The following is a 16087-nucleotide window of genomic DNA, read 5'->3' on the forward strand; positions in this document are numbered from 1 at the left end:
CCCTTCCCACGCATCCAATGAATCTCTCTCGGGCAAAGGAGCGGGAACTGGGAGTCAAAGAAAACACTCTGAGACCAGAAAGCATTTCATTTCTGTGTCGGGAGGAGCCGGTGCATGGTAAATGCACAAGCTCTGAGGGTTTACTGGCTCCTTCGCTGACACTCACAGGGTTTTCTTGCTGATGGGAGGGGACTTTTCAGGAGCAGATCCCGGTGCTCGCCCCCCACCTCCACCTCCTCCTCTCACGTTTGATTACAGCCCACCTGGCCCTGCAGACAAAGCCAACCCTTTGGGGTAGAGGCAGTGGTGCCGGGCACAGCTGCACAGGGTGGTACATGAGGAAAGCAAGGCCTCCAAGAACAACCTTGAGCATCTTGTTTGCAGGCTGGAGGGGGCTGGGAGCAGGTGAGGACTTGCCTGCCTTGTCTACAAACCCAGGAGCGAGTGGGCTGGTAGGAGACAGCCCACAAGCTGGCAGCCGTCCTGCAGCACTGGCTGCCCGCTGGGACCCCATGGGACCAGACACAAGTACCTACAGGGTGCCTAGAGGACCCGAACCACCCCTGCACAAGCACTGTAGTGCTATGACGAGGTGCCTCACACCCGAGGCAGAGAGATGCTGCATTTAGCTTCCAGCCAAAGGAGTAGCGAGCACCGAGAAACTCTAGTGCGGGGAGCCTTTGCAGCGGTCCGTGCCAAGGCAGGGCAGAGCGTGGTCAATGCTGCCAGCTGATGTCTTACAGCTCTGCCTGTGCGTATATCTGCCTACCTGACACAGCTTGAAGCAAATGAGCCCAGGACCCCGGAGCAGCACCGGCATGACGTGAGCCTGGCCAGGCCCCTGGTTCCTCGCTCGGCAGGGAGCCTGAGCTGACGTGCATGCTGAGGTCGCTGGGTTAAAAGCCAGTTGTGACATCCGTACCCAGGGTGGGACCTGCCCTCCCGAACGGTGTGGATGTGGACATGCCTGTAAGCAGCAGCCTTCACTGACACATGCTCTAAGACCATGCCAGAGCACGGTCACGCCTGGATCTTCTGGGTCTCCCAGTGGTGAGAGCCAAGAAAAATGGAGTAATTCTGCCTCCGCTGCATGAGCGCAGCTTTCCAAGACTAGTGTTGTAACCTGAAGCACTACCCGGGGGGCAAATCTGAACCCACTTCTTGACTCTGCCCTTGGTTGGCATGGCTCAGAAACAACTTCCCAGCTGAGGGGCACAATCCAGCAGGGGTGCGGAGAGTGCCAGCAGGAGGTTCCCATGATCCGTGCTGGGATGGACTCGTGGGCACTGCATGCAGGCCCCTCTCCCCACCCACTTCACCCCCCTGGGAAATGTGGCCCTCTCAATGCCCTTCTCACCTTGATCCTCTCGATCCCGGCTTCGATGCGGAGCTGCTCCACCAGCTTCCGGGCCTGTGCTATGTTGTTAGTTGTTGACATTGTCTGCCATCGGTTCCAGGCCCCGGCACTCGAGAATGCTAGAGGGAGCAAAGGGGAGAAAGGTTGGTTCGTCGCTCCATGCCGCAGCTTTCCCAATGGCCAGGGAGAGCCCCGGGGCAGCGAGGCCTCGCCACTGTGCACCCGAATCTCATGCAACACCCACGAGACAGTGGCTCAGGCTGCGTGGGAGGGGACCCTCTGGCTCAGTGCCGGGCACTTTTGTTTGGTGTCACCTGGAATTTTTCTTCAAAATCCCCTTTACATGGGGTTTTAGCACCAGGCCGGGTGCCCTCCACCTCCTAACAGTCCCTCTCCTCTTACTGATCACACTCTTAACAGCAAAGTGCCTGAAGCAGACAGGCTGGAGAAGGGACAATTATTAATCCAAAGGGGCAACACTTTCAGGCGGATGCTTTGGCAGATGCGGGGCTGCAACCAGTGCTTATCCTGCCCACTACACATATAGATCTAGTTTGATACTTGGCCTTCCAGCTCTTCCCAGCCTACCTCTGCTCTGCTGATATACTGCGAGTGGTGCCCAGGACCCCTCAGCACTGCCATGATACTCGTGCGTGCCAACCTTCCCACCAAAGGGGGATTTTCCAGTTGGTGTCTTTAAAGCAGAGCAAGGAAGAAATGAAGCTGGGGAGACCAGGGAGGCCACTGGGGTGTAAATGCAGATGGCTCATCGATGGAGAGGAGGGGGACGACGTGGCTGACAGGAGCAGCAAAGACTCGTACGTACGCCCAGGACAGGCAGGGCACAGAAAGGAGGCCAGTGCCGCCTGCAGAGCGCAGAAACAAGGCCAGGCAGATAAGCGGCTGCAGAACCGTTACTGGGATACTCGCAGCATGGCTCGCAGATGAGATCTTGCACAAAACCTTGCAAAACAAGGGCTCAACTGAATGCAAAAGGCGAGCAGAGGAGAGCAACGTCCTCTGGCTGGAAGAAAGCCCGGGGAGATGACTCATTTCAGAAAACGTGGCTGTGACCTGGAGTCAGAGGAGCAGTGGGAAGGCACTGCCTTGCTGTCTTCAACGGGGGAGTCCCCTCGGGGGTCGGGGAGCACTGCAGCTTTGCCCAAATGGCACCGCAGAAGCGACCGAGCCCTGGCACTGCTTCTGAAGGTCAAATACATGACCAGGCTCCTGCAGGAGCGACTTGCAGGGCTCGGCTGTGCAGGGCAGACACCGGTGCCCGCAGCGTAGCGCAGCCTTGGGTTTCACCTGCCTGTCGCCCGTCTTTGCACAGCCTCCGGGGCTACCCTGGGATCGGGTCCTCCGGCAGGAGCGAATCTGCAGAGGGGGCCAGCCACATTTCTGCAGCTGGAGTTGCCGTACAATCCTCACGCAACCCTAATGCTCGAGAAGGCAGAAACCTGCCCACGAGACCAATAAAAATAGCCCTGCTCTTGCCCCCGGCACAGGAGCTGTCCGGCAGCACCGCCGTCAGCGCGCACCCCGCTAACCTTTGCCACGGCTTCAGCCAGACTTGTGCGGCCGGCCCTGCTTGGACCCCCGATGCCCAGCACCCCCCCGGCAGCATCTATACTTGCATGGCAATTTGAGGTGGACTTAGAAGTCGCACCTTTGCCCAGGCCAAGGGCGACTCAGCCCTGACCTGCAGGAAAATGTGGGGGATGGAGAAGAGAGGGAGCAGGGCGTCAGCATGACCTCCTCCCCTGCAGCCCCCGTCCCAGCTGCCAAGCCCTGGGATGCACGGCCGACCTTAAAAGCACTCAGGCCAGAGCCCGAGGTGACTGCGAGCCCTGCTCCCAGACCCGTGGCCAGCCCCCTCGCCCGCAGAAGCCGCTCCAGCTCTTTCCAACTCGGGCAACTTCAAAGCAGACACCAAACCACTCTGTTTAAGGGGGGGAAAAAGCAGGCATCTGTCCTGCTGCACACGCTTACGCAGCTCAAACAGTCGCAGCTATATTTAGCCCTTAAAAGGGTGCATTATGGGCCAAAGCAGCACTCTCCGGGCCTGTTTTGCTTGGCAGACGCGTGCAATCCTCGCCAAACGTTCAGCTCCGTGACAAATTCCACTCATGAATTTCATTATATTTGAGGCCGGAGAAAAACAAATGGAGGTTCAGCCAACATTACTAATTCTGCTGTTGGGCTCCTCCGCCTGCCAGCAGAAAGGACTCGACTTGGAAATCTCCTTCTACCTCCCTGCCCGTGGAACATGTTCACCAGAGCAACACAGCGAGTCCCCAAGCCCTGGGGAACTGTCTGCAACCGCGTGTCCGCAGGGCAGGGCAGGCCGGGCTTTGCTGGGGGAGGTGGGGAATGGGGATGGAGAAGAAGAAACTGCCTCCCACACTGCTTTTTCAAGGAAAGAAGCTACAGGGCAGATAAACCAGCTGGTTTAATCGCATCTGCCCTGTGCAGAAAGACAACCCAGCCGGTTTATAGGATCTGCCCCAAGCAGAGAAACAACCCAGCCAGTTTATAGGATCTGCCCCATACAGTGACAACCCAGCCGGTCTATAGGATCTGTCCTGACCCTAAATCCCATTGTGGCTCTGCAAGTCGGGGCACCCAGCTGGCTGGAAATTCAAGTGATCCTCAAATCATCCGTCCTCCGCAGGCTCCCCTCACAAGACCAGGACATGGCGGTCTCAAAAGCTTTGCCTCTCCTTAGTATAATCCCTATAATCTTCTAGATCCGTGGTTCTCAACCCATGGGTCATGACCCAAAAGTGGGTCACAGAACGTATGAAAAGGTTGTGGACAAACTTTAGAAATGGATTATCCTTTCAAGGAGAAAAACAAGGGAAGCTGTGGGTTTTCCCTTGCGGGCTGGCAGAGCTCCAGCCTGCAAGGAGCTGCCTGGGGCCTTCCCTGCCCCACACACTGGGGGACTGGGGCCCGGGGGCAGCAGGTTGGGAGTGAGGGGCACGGGGTCGGGACTGGCCATCGATGTTTACAAATGGGTCCCGGTGCAAAAAGAGGTTGAGAACTGCTGGCCTAGATGGATGCTTGACTCAGCCTTTGCTTGGATGACTCAATGCTCCGGGTGCGAGCCAGCGAGGTTGCACGCAATCCAAGACTGGATCTCGTCTAACCAATAAGGCAGCCGGTGCTCTTCCTCCCTTTCCCCCAGAAAACTTCCAAGTGGGCTTCAAAAGCTGCTTCCCAAGGCAGCGTTTCTAGGTGGGACAGAACAGGAATCCCCGGTTCCTTCGCCACGCTCCGAAGGAATCAGAACAGAAAACGCCAGCAGGCTGTGATGCAACTCCGTGAGCCGCAGCACAAGGAAGCCCGTGGATTTGCTAAGAGCTACATATGAATTAGTACCGATATTGCTAGTGCTGCCAAGACGCCTGTGATACTGGCCCTGGGAAAGGCAGGCGGTTGCCCTCTTCCTACAGCTAGCTTTAGGGCAGCCAGCTCCCCTTGGGGTTTGATCAGACATGTCTGGTTTCTCTCTCTAAAGAAAGAGAATTAGGGGCAGGTGAGACAGAAAGAGGATTACTGGGCAGGAGACAAAGAAAGAGGATTACTGGGCATATATTTATAAGACCAATAGGCAGGACTGTCAAGAAAAAGTCCTCTCTGGAGGACTCGGGTATCCTGGTTGTAGCCATATTGGTCTAGAGGCAAAAGGAATCAGGGCTCGTGGTAGAGGTGATATCTTTTATTAGACCAACTACATTTTTCAAGAAAAAAAAAATGTAACTGCAAACTTTCAGGCCCAAGCACCCTTCCTCTCTGGAGGCCAGCGCTGTGGTGCCTGCGCAGGCTTTAGGAACGGGGGAGAATTTTTTCTGGACACAGCCAGGTAGTGAGCCTGCAAGGCCTTGTTTGTACCAGTAGAAGACAGGAGCAAAAAAGGCCTTGCGGGTTCGTTTGCAGACAGGAGCCGCTCTCTGCAAGCAGGTCTAGCAAAACAACAAGGGCTGTGGACTCGGAGCGAACCGGTATGGTCACAGGTGTCACCAAAGGCAGCAGCTGCTACCGGTTCCCGCAAGTGCTTTGCATTATACAACCCTCTCGTTTTGCATCTTTTCTGCTTCCTTTGTCATCACCTAGCTGCATTCCTCTGCAGGACGGCAGACCTGTAGGGCTCTTTAGGTGAAGACAGACCAGTTCCTCACTGTGATGCAATACAGTGGCCACTTCCAGAAGGGCCATCCAGCCCATTGAGTACTCTGGGAAGGGCAGTGCCTTTTCTGCAATGCATCGCAACACACAGCATTACGATATAAGACAGACTACCAGCTGTAGTGAACTGTGAAGAGCAAAATACAAGAACCCCAGGAAAAAAAAATCAATCAGAGTAAAGATGATGTACTATACGCCGGTGGTAAAGCACTTATAGATTAAACTACTATATTTTTACACGGCCTTTCTGCTTAGAGGGTGGAATAACATAACTGCACTTCTGGAGAGCTGGGTATTTGCAAAGTGCTGGGAAAATGTCAGCTCGTCTTTGTAGGGTCACGGTACAAGGTCACACTGGACAGGAGTGGCGCAACTCCAGCTCTACCCAGAATAAGTCCAATCAATCTGGCTGCTTCAGCAAGGCAGCAAAGTTCCTACTCTGCAGCTTTTGTCATGAGATAAGTAGTCCTGAGATAAGCAACGTCTAGTCGGCACCGAGTGACACTAGCAGAAATCTCCTCTCAAGTCTTAGGAGCTGGGAAGTTTGGGTGTTTTTAATGACAGCTTATGTTCTGCACAAACTAGCAAGCCAGAGCACTGGCAAAGCAGACCATACCAAACCAGGTCAGTCCTGCCCGCATCTTGGCGAAAGAAGTGCAATGGGGAACCGGAGGTCCAGACCGGAGTCTCATCTGAGCTCCTAATCCTCCGTGCTGGAGTGCGACAGCGCAGCACGACGCTCCCCCTGGCTCTCCGGCCAACAAGCAAACACAGCAGGTGCCTGGAGTGACTGTGACAGGGGCTCACAGGCCAGGGCAGAATCCAAATGCAGCGGGGCAGCTTGTGGGATCGTACAGTGCATCTCGATCCTGACCCTACAGGCAAAGCGTGCACGACCGGCAGCGCTCCTCGGCCCGCTCAGCTCCGTCCATCGCAGATCACGTCTCCACATTTCTGACCTACTGGCATGGCTACATCAAACACCTGGCCTTACTGGAGTAGAGCAGAGGAGACAGAGCAATGCATGGGTACAAACCAGCGTGAGAAATGCCTGCGACATTTGGGCAGCACAAGCAGCTGCGGTTCTCTGCAGCCCGAACACGGCGCCACGGAGCTACAGAGAAGCAGAAGGGACTGCTCCTCGGTGCTGACTGCCCCAGCAGGGAAGCTGGCAGAACAGTTCCCGGCAATGGAAAGTTGGATTCCTGGAAGACACCAGGTCACCCCATGGTGCGAGCTGCCAGGTTGGGGAGGAAAGGAATTGAAAACAGGATTTTGCCCATCTCGTACCCTTTGCTTTCCAGAGGAGAACACTCCTGCCTCCGAGAGCGGCTGGTGTGGAGCAGCGTCTGAGAAGGTTTATCCCAGGACAGAGCACAGTTGTTCAGATGTCCATGTCTGCTGTCCCAGGATAAACCCTAAAACGGGTTCATAGGATAAAAACAAGTCCTAACAGTTTATCCTGGGACATTGCAAAGTGTGCCTGAATGGTTATCCTGGGATTGCACCACTAAATCAATGGCAGAAAAGCGGCAGTGCATTCAGCCGCTCAGGAAACCCCGATTAGAAGGGCGATGTGTGCACACACCAACCCCGCCCGGGATACTTCTGTTCCGGGGCAAATACAGGCACAACTTGCCCAAGGACAAAGGCGATGCATGTCCCTAGCCTTAGGGACTGACCCAGGCTCACGGCTCCCAGAATCCTCACAGCATCAGTGGGAACGCGCGGCAGACACGCTGGTCCGTAAGTGTTTGTAGCAGGCCCCGCGAGACCACCTGGCAGTTCCCGGGCAGGCCGTCATGTTTTGGGCTGTTGGAAGCGACGTTGAAGGGCTGCGAGACGAGCACGCGTGCAGCGCCTAAGCTTTCCGGCTGGCAGTCCAGGCAGTCTCTCTATCCAATCCCTCGCGGCCACTTGCTGAACAAAAAGAAGATTAGCCAGCTATTAAGGCCAGTAGGACTCAGGTGAAACGAGACCTCTCCTTCTAGCGTCTGTCGGGATTAGGACTGATCCGGCCAAAAAGCTGCTTTGTCACCGTCGCTCTCATCAGATCAGCAGGGAGCGTCCAGGGCTGCCTGTGCCATGGGCCGAGCGCCCTCTCTTTGCATATTATCCTCCTTGGCTCCAGGGGCAGCAGAAAGCAAACTGCTTAGGACAAGCATGCCAAGAATTGATGCCACCCACTACCGTGGCAGCCAGTAATTTCTGCTAATTGCAAAGGGCGAGGGAGGTTGACAGGGCAACGCGCAGGATGGCCTGTATAACAAAGGGGACTTGGAGGTATTTCAGCCTTTAGGCCTCACTCTTTGCTCTCCCCAGCCAGGATCCTTGGCTTTCAAATCTTTACCACTGAAAATGAGCTGCCTCTGACAGCTGTGATTTAAAGGTACCTTTGCTCCCACCCTAGGTGCTCTGCACTGAATCTTCCAGACCCGCTACCAGCAGTACCTGAACAACCTACTCACGCCAGCCTTGGATTTGGAAACCCAATTTCTGCAATCAAATAGGCCAGCCCTGTGCAGACTCCAGCTGCACTCTGGGTTATCTGGGAAGGTCTCTCTGAAGTGCTTAGGAAGCGTTAATTCACCTCATTGCTCTTGCAGGGAAACTAAGAGCAAAGTTCACTGCTTCACATGCCATTCCCGCTTCTAACCTTGTGTGTCGGGGATAAAAGGTCATCTCTAGACGCAGGGAGCATCCTAAACCCAGTGAGGGAAGGCAGCCTGACTCTCCAGGAGCCAGCCGATAACCCACAACACTTTGCATGCCCCTGCAGAGGAGCTGGGGCTCTGGGAGATGCACAAGCTCACCTGTCGGTGCTATGTCCGCATGCAGCACTGGCAGGAGTGTCAGCATGGACAAGGTGATCACGGCCACCCCCGATCCCTGGGGGATGTCCAGACCTGCTCGGAGAAAGGCCTGGACAGCTGGAAGGCTGGCAGCTGGTCTACAATGGCAGCTCACCCTGCTACAGACGATGCAGCTGCTTGGGATCAGGGAAGGAGGGAGAGGATGGCTTGGGGGGGCAGGGGGAAGGCTTGCAGGGGAAAAAAAAGAGCGTGTAGGACTCTGAACAAGGTGAATTTATGCGAGTTTCTGCCTTTACAAAGTAGACTGGACAGAGCTGCCCCCTCTGCAGGGGGCTGAGGATTTGTTAAGCTCCGAGGTGCCCCAGGTGAAAAGGCCCTATCTGAACACTTGGCATTGCTGGCCTTGCCAAGCCCTTCTCCGTAAAGGAGAAGCCATGGGGAAGGCCCCGATCGCCTCCTGAGGGCCTGCCTGGGGAAAGAAAAGCTGCTTGGACACATGTTGCTTGCTTCTGACCCTTGTGCTGCTTTTGCCAGAGTTCGCAGAAAAGGGAACCTGGAGGGGACGGCTGACCTAAGAACCAGCCCAGGCCCCTCCTGGACCCGGGCCGCACCGTGGGGCTCTCTGGTGCAATGTCTCTGGCATCCGTTCAAACTTCAAACCCCATGCCAAGCTCTCCCCACCTCCAGAAGACTTTACACAGTGAGGCCTGGGCCAAACGCAACGCCCTTTGCTCCTGGCACGCATGCCAGCTATGCCTCCCGGGTCCTGACTGTGCACGCGCGCCTCCACTGATCCAACATGAACCCGCGGAGGGCAGCCCTCCCTTGCTCGGCAAGCTAACGGCTGCTGGGGACCAGGTCGGGGCAGCCCCAAGGCTGGTCTGAGCTGCACAGTAGCAGCCTGTTCCCAGGCTTCGCAAGAACATCTCAATTGCTTTCTTTGAAAAGGCAGCGGGTGGCTGCTCGGGGCCGGCAGGAATGCTTCAGGTAACCAGGCTGCAATCACAGGTCACATTCCAGGACTGCTTTGCCTGGCAAGCACTAAAAAATGGTTTCAGTTGCCCTGGAGAATAATTAACTGAGCGCGTCATTAGTAACTGGAAACCATCGGCGCAAGGGATCCAGGGGACAGCTCAGCTGACTGCTCCAGGACCCGCAGAAGCCAAAGCCAACTTCTCGATGATGCCCCTGGGCAGACAGATGGAGATACGTAGGTGACTCCTGATGCAAAACCCGCCGAGTCCGGGTCAGCGAAGTGTCCAGAGCAGACAGAGAGGTGCTTGTGGGGGCACTTCAAGGAGGATGAGCGGGGAAGCACGAGGCAGGCAGGTCACAAGTGGCTCCGTCTGCTCCCCCTCTTGCGTGTTGAGCTTGGCCATGCACCCCTCCCCTAACGAGACGGGGGCCGATGCCGTATGAGGGTGCAGAGGTAAAGAGTGCTGAGGTGCAAGTGAAGCTGGGGACCGGGGGTGCCTGCACGTGTGACTATAAAGTCTCCCCGCTGTAAAGCCTTCTCGAGGTGGGAGAGCTTGGCACGGGGTGTGACGCTGGACCTGCTACAACCCACACTGCACTAGAGAGCCCCGCAGCGCGGCCTGGGACCCGGAGGGCCTGGATGCTTTGCTCTAGCATCGCTGCTGGGACGGAGGAGGCCTTTCCATACGTCGTCAAAACATTTCCCACGATCACATGTGCCCTCGGCTTGCACGGTTCACGCGCCGCCCCCGCCTCTCCCCTTCCCGGACCATGCTGCTGCTGCTTCTCCAGGTCCGGCTGCTCCGGCAAAAGTAGCACGAGGTTCAGACGCCGCTCGCGCCGGGACCGGCTGCTTCTGCTGAGTCACGAGTGGAAGGAAGCCAGCCAGGAAGGAGCGAGCCTCCCTTCCCTGGGCCAGGCTTTCACTCCCCTATTGCTCCTTCTCTCCGGGCCCCCCCTCCACAACCAGTCAGAGGTTGGGAAACACAACCCGTGAGGCAGCATTAACTCTGCAGGTGCCTCTCTCCCCGTTGTGCAAGCCGTTCCTGTCTGGCGGGAGTCACGGACCACACCGAGTTAGGCAACCCTGGAGTTCTCCAGGGGACTGCCTTGCTCCTCCAGGAAGCCATGCAGTGCAGCCAGCAGGCACCTACCCCGGGACGTGATGCGGGGCAGGGAGCATGAGCTACGCAAGCAGAAGGCGCGTGTGATCGTGGGAAACATTTTGGTGACCTACAAAAATGCCTGGGTTCCAGCGGCGACGCTGGAGCATTATGTCCAGTCCCTACACAAGGGGCTCCGTTTTATTATCTGTTCCCTTCCAGCCTCTGAGGTCACTGCAAGTTTTGCTTGGCTCGCTACTCGGAGCCCTCCGACTCCCTTGCCCCGATGTCCTTATTCAAAGGCAAAGGTAGTCCTACAATTCGAGGTTTTTAAGCCTTTTATTGCAAACTGCTCGCGTCTGAGTCACGGCCAGTGCAGCGATACCACTGACAGCAGCACTCAGCCGTGACAAATCGTGAGTCAGTCCGTTGCAGGGCTGGGTCGAGCCCCAAACACAACACCGCCACGGCACTGATAGCCTTCATTTGGCCTCCAGGATGATCAGCCCACTTCCGTACCCCGAGTCCTTCCCAGCGAAGCAGCCCGCCTGCCGCAGCTCAGTCCCGGAGCCCATCAGCGTAACACCGCTGGGGGCAAACGTGCCAAACAGCAAATTTTCCGGCGTGTCGTTGCATTCCAGTTCCCGCCCTACCATGCGCTTGATCATCGAGCGGCACTCACCGCGTGCCAAGTTCCTGCAAATCTCCCCTCCGTATCCAAATGAAGAGGATGAAACTGCCGCCCCCAGAAATGTCCAAACCTACCGAGAAACCCGGCTTGCCCTGACTTGTCCTCCTGGGCGAGGTACAAGGTGTACGGGCTGCTGCCGTCGGAGCTGACACCCAAAATAGTTAATCATTCACTCTGCAGAAAATGAAATGCTCAATACCAAATCCCTTTCTCTTTCACGGAATCAATACCACCTCCACCCTCCCACCCCAGGGCGCTCTCAGCCAAATGACAGGAAGTATTACAGTAGGAAATAAATATGCAGTGATCCCTCTAGTTTCTGAATTCTTCCCATACTTCTCATAGCTGGAAGTGGCCGCTCCTAACCGGCTACATAAACAAGCCTACCGACAGGAGCTTTGTTTTTTGGGTTTTGCCCTCTCGAATAAGAATGACTTGATTCTGATTGATGTTTCGGGATGTCACTGAGCTCGGCAGAGCGGGAGGGAAGCATCTGAAAAATGCACCTGGCTGTGCCGAGAGTACGCATGGCGGTTTCACATCCCAAAGCTCTGCGGGTGGCTGACCCGGCCTGCACAGAGCCGAGGGAACCGGCCGCCGCAGGCTGTGGGGACTAGTCTTGAAGCATATGTCTGGGGGCAAAAAAGAGGCTGGAAGGAGCAGAGAGCCCCGGCTGCTGCCTCCCGGCTTTCTCCCGCCTGCTGTACATGAAGCCTGCAATGCCGGACTGCAGAAGCGAGTCGTGGCCGTGCCCACTGGGGGTGAAATCCCACCTCCTGGTGTCAGCGAGCAAATCCCCATTTCATCCCACTGCAAAGCCAACGTGCCGGGCAGCTGGTGGTCATTCCGTGCCTCCGGCCTTGCTGGCAGTCCCCTGCTAGGTATAGAGATGAAAAGAAAGGGCACCTGCTAATTCAGCTCTGTTCCCCAAGCGCAGCATTGTGTGAAGACAATCTACAAAGGCAGCGGGTGGCATTTAGCACGGGCATTTGACAGCGAGGCCTGGGGAGCCTTCGGCAGCAGCAAGTTGGTACCCTGCCCCCAGGAAGCGTGCACAGTTTTCATTTGGACTCAAACCCGCCACAATGCCTAGGCAGGCCCGAGCGTTTCAACTCGGAGACGTGGGCATCATCAGGCAATGGCAGAGCTCCCCAGGAAGGAGTCTTTTAGCACGTCCCCACGGCCAGGGTTTCAGCAGCAACCCCCCCGTGTTGAGTAATTTTGATCACCTGCCCCTTATTCAGGTGCAGAAGAGGCATTCGCCCTCCAACCGAAGGTGCCAAGCACTGCAAAGCCTGGCCTCGACTACTGCTGTTCTGGGGAAGCTTCTACAATCCTCCCAGATCAGGGGCAGCAGCTTACCCTGCATTTATTTCTGCCTTCAGAAGGAGGGGAGTAGTCAGACCCCGCGTGGACGCCCTTCCCGAAGGGAAAACCGCCCCCAGAACCGCGGGTCAGCAGCAGCTTGCAGAACTGCTGGGGTGCGGGTGCCAAATGACAGTGGATGTCATGCCCCAAAAGCGGGCTGTAGCCAGAGGGGCTAGCTGGAACCTGGCTTGACTCCTTTTAAACATTTTCATACAACTGGGTTAAGGAAAATAGCAAGGAAGGGCCCCGAGAAGGTCCCTGTGCGCGTGGCTCCTGGACCAGAGCCCAGCAGGCACCAGTCACTGGCACAGATGTGGGGCACGACTGGCCACGAGGTACCGCACCTCTTCCTGGCCTGGTTTGGAGCACGCGCCTGCAGCCCGGAGCCGAGGCTGGCCTTCAGGAAGGGGGGTGGGCTTGAGATGGGACCCGCGGCTGCACGCCCGCTTGGGGTAGCTCCTTTTCGAGATGAGCTCATGCTTCCTTGGAACAGAGCAGGGCTGTTGGGGTGATGGCATTTACTCCTTGTCTGGGCAGAACAAAGCCGGCTCCATTCCTCTTTCACACTTCCTGCAGCAGGCGCTGACCAGCTGAATGAGCTATTGACACTTTTCCTGAGGGCTGCACTTTTTTTGGTGGTTTATTTAAGACCTCCACATTTCTATGGTGCCGCACACAATGCACGGGAAGAGCGGCAAGGCCCCGCAGGCCCAGCCCTGGGCTGGGAGCCTTAAAGAGACAGCGGCAGGTACGGGTATGCCGCGCTTGGGCTCGTTACGTGTTGAGGCGGATGCCTTTCCCTGCGGTGTCTGCAGTCTGAACCGCTGCATCTTTTATATTACTGCAGGAGGACGTGGATTCGTCCCGCAGGAGCAGCGAGAGGTTTACGGTCCATTTAGGTGAGGGCGCCTATGGCGAGTTCTGTATGATCAAAGAGTCCGTACAATCAAAAGAGATCCCCCGAGCAATTACCGCCTGGTTTCAACAGCCTAAGACAAGGGGAATCCAAGCAGCACCTATCTGAAGTTGCCCATGGTTTCAGCCTCTGTGCTGGGCTGCTCCACCGCCGCGTAGCCGTCCACTCGGGGTGTGACAAATTCACTCCCTGCGGCCATCGCAGCGTTTGCCGACAAAGCTAGCAAAACCCCTGGGTGAAGATGCCGCTTGGCTGGCAGGAGGCAGGTTCTGGCAGTCACGGGAGCCATCAGACCCCCGCGGTCAGGAAACCCCTAGGTTGGATGCAGCTCTGCCTCTACAGGCCCATAACTCAGACTATGCCGCACTTGCGGTTCCTGGCATCCAGCACAGGCTCTGGGCCACGGCCTTTGGGAGTCGCTGTCCATTGCGACCCTCCACTGAGCACACCCCAGTCCTCTCGCTCCTCGCTGCCTCCAGTTTGCTTGTCTGGTTTCACTACAATTTGCCTTGTTTTGTTGCTTCTGCGAGCAGATGGCGTTTAGGAGAAAAGGAAAGCTAAAGCATTTTCAAAAGATTTGGTCCGCATGCCAAAGCAGAGCAATTACACTCAGAGGAGTAAGACACCTAATACCGAGCTGGAAAACTGTTACTCTGCATTTCTCCCCGCAATCTGTTTTCAGGCGCTCGGTACCGCCATCCTCAGGGCAGAGCTGGGCTCTGCAAGCCTGCCCTGAGAGTCAAGGACCCAGCCCCTTGCTCACAACCGAACCAGCTCTTTTACACGTCTCTGCTGCAAAAGCCAGGAGAGGAACTGCCTGGATTTCACAAGTCGCTTTTCCCCAGCACGGAGGCTGCAGCCGGCTTTGGCATCCGCGGCTCCTGTAAACCCGCCAAGACGTTCTGGTTGGGGTAAAAACAACAGGCTCTGTGTTCATGGGGGAGGGAGCTGGAACGGGGCCCCGACTGTTGGGAGATGCAGGGGTGAGCGCTGCGAGCCCACCGCTAACAAAGCACCAAGTGTCAGCGTGACACTACTCCAGCGTGACACGAGGGAGAGATGAGAGTGGCCTGCTGCTGATGTCAGAGGCCTCGATGCAGCCGCTGACTTCATGCTGTTCTCATTTCCCGACTTCATCAGCCCGTGAGCGCAGGTGAGGTCATGCTAAAAAGCCAGGAGTCTGCAGTGACCTGATGCTACGTCCCTAGCATATTTACAACCAAACTGCCCGCCTGTTTCCTGGTGCCAAGCAGCACCCAGCTCTGCGCCCGGCTGATGCATCCATCAAAATCGAGGGGATGAACGCATCTGCCAGCGGAGGGGGGGTATCAGCTCACAAACCAGAACTATTCTCTGGCTTCGGCTCCGTGTTGCTCCTTTCAGAACAACCAGCCTGTTGCGATGCCCCTCTTTCTGGACACCCATTTCCCACGTTCGTTTTAGTTCCAAGTATGTGGGAAAGCATCTGTGTGCTCCTGCAGCCCAAGGTCGATAATGTGCATAAGTATGTAGAAAGCAGGGCAGTTCAAGAGGCAGGAAGGTGAAGACCCTGGAGAGACGCTCTCTCCAGAGGCCCATTTTCCTTCCCCTTGCAGTAAAGAGCTGTTTGCCAGGGAGAATCTGGCATGCTCACGGATGGCATCTGCCAGTTAAATGATATAATTAAACAACACCTTATTGTCCAGGTTACCGGGTAAGCAGGAAAATTCTGCAGAAGAGAGCTGATTAGAACATTTGCATACGCTACGACTAATGAACCCGCGGTCAAAGCACCCTGGCCCCTTTTCATGTCATCGTTAAAAAGCCCATGGTGTCACATGAACAGGAGCCGTGGGCCAGAGCGGCTTCGCACAATCGTAACCTTTGTCCTACAGACCTCCAGGCCACGGCCTGTTCTAGTGCTGCAGCACTTCTATTTATATCCAGTGTATAAGAGTCAGTGAGGACATGAAGCTAAATATTTGCCCAACGCTCGCTATCTGGCACAGCTGCTATGGGGTTCAGCTACAGCTAGTCAGAAATTGGAAGGAAGCAGACGGCTGCTTCTGTTCTTGCGTGCACGCGTTCAGTACGGGTCAGCCATGTCAGCCAGCCCAGATACCACCCAGGTCTTCTGTCTTAGCTGCCTGCCTTCTACTCATCTCAGACTAAATAAATCAGGTTACGTTGCAACGAAGGAAATTTAAGTTGGATGGAGGAAGAGCATTCTCGCTGCGAGGGTGGGTATGCATTGGAGCGGACCGTCTAGAGAAGGCGTGGAGTTTCCGTCCTCGGACGTTTTTCAAAGCAGGTTACACGGACACTTGTCTGGGATGCCTAGAGCCGGCGGGTTGAATAGGCGACCTCCTCACGTCCCTTCCAGCCATAATTTTCTATGATTCTACAATTTTGTTCCCTCCACAACCCACACGTCCAGCATTGCCAAGCTCCAATATTACTGCAAGCTAGAATACACCTAACTAGTTAAACGATGATGCCCCATGGCATAGTTTAAGCCAGACCAGCAGTTTTCAACCTGTGGTCCACAGACCCCCCATGGGCCCGCAGGCTATGTCTAAGGGGTCTGCGAAAGACAAGTGCAATCTAGCAAGAGTATGTGAATACCCACACTTACAATTCCCAGGGGTCTGCACCGCCGCTTGGCACTTTTTAGGGGTCCACAAATGAAAAAAG

General features: G+C 55.9%; 1 protein-coding gene across 2 annotated transcripts in view; it reads right to left on the minus strand.

The window, feature by feature from the left end:
- Positions 1-16087, minus strand: part of GNG7 (G protein subunit gamma 7) — a 104174-nt gene that overhangs the window by 7115 nt on the left and 80972 nt on the right. For both annotated transcript variants that reach the window (XM_006272111.4, XM_006272109.4), the window contains one exon: positions 1358-1476. In XM_006272111.4, coding sequence (XP_006272173.1) covers positions 1358-1438 — 81 coding nt within the window. In that variant the 5' untranslated portion in view covers positions 1439-1476. The remainder of the gene's footprint in view (positions 1-1357; positions 1477-16087) is intronic.

This window comes from Alligator mississippiensis, chromosome 16 (assembly GCF_030867095.1).
Source record: "Alligator mississippiensis isolate rAllMis1 chromosome 16, rAllMis1, whole genome shotgun sequence".
Lineage (NCBI taxonomy): Eukaryota > Metazoa > Chordata > Crocodylia > Alligatoridae > Alligator > Alligator mississippiensis.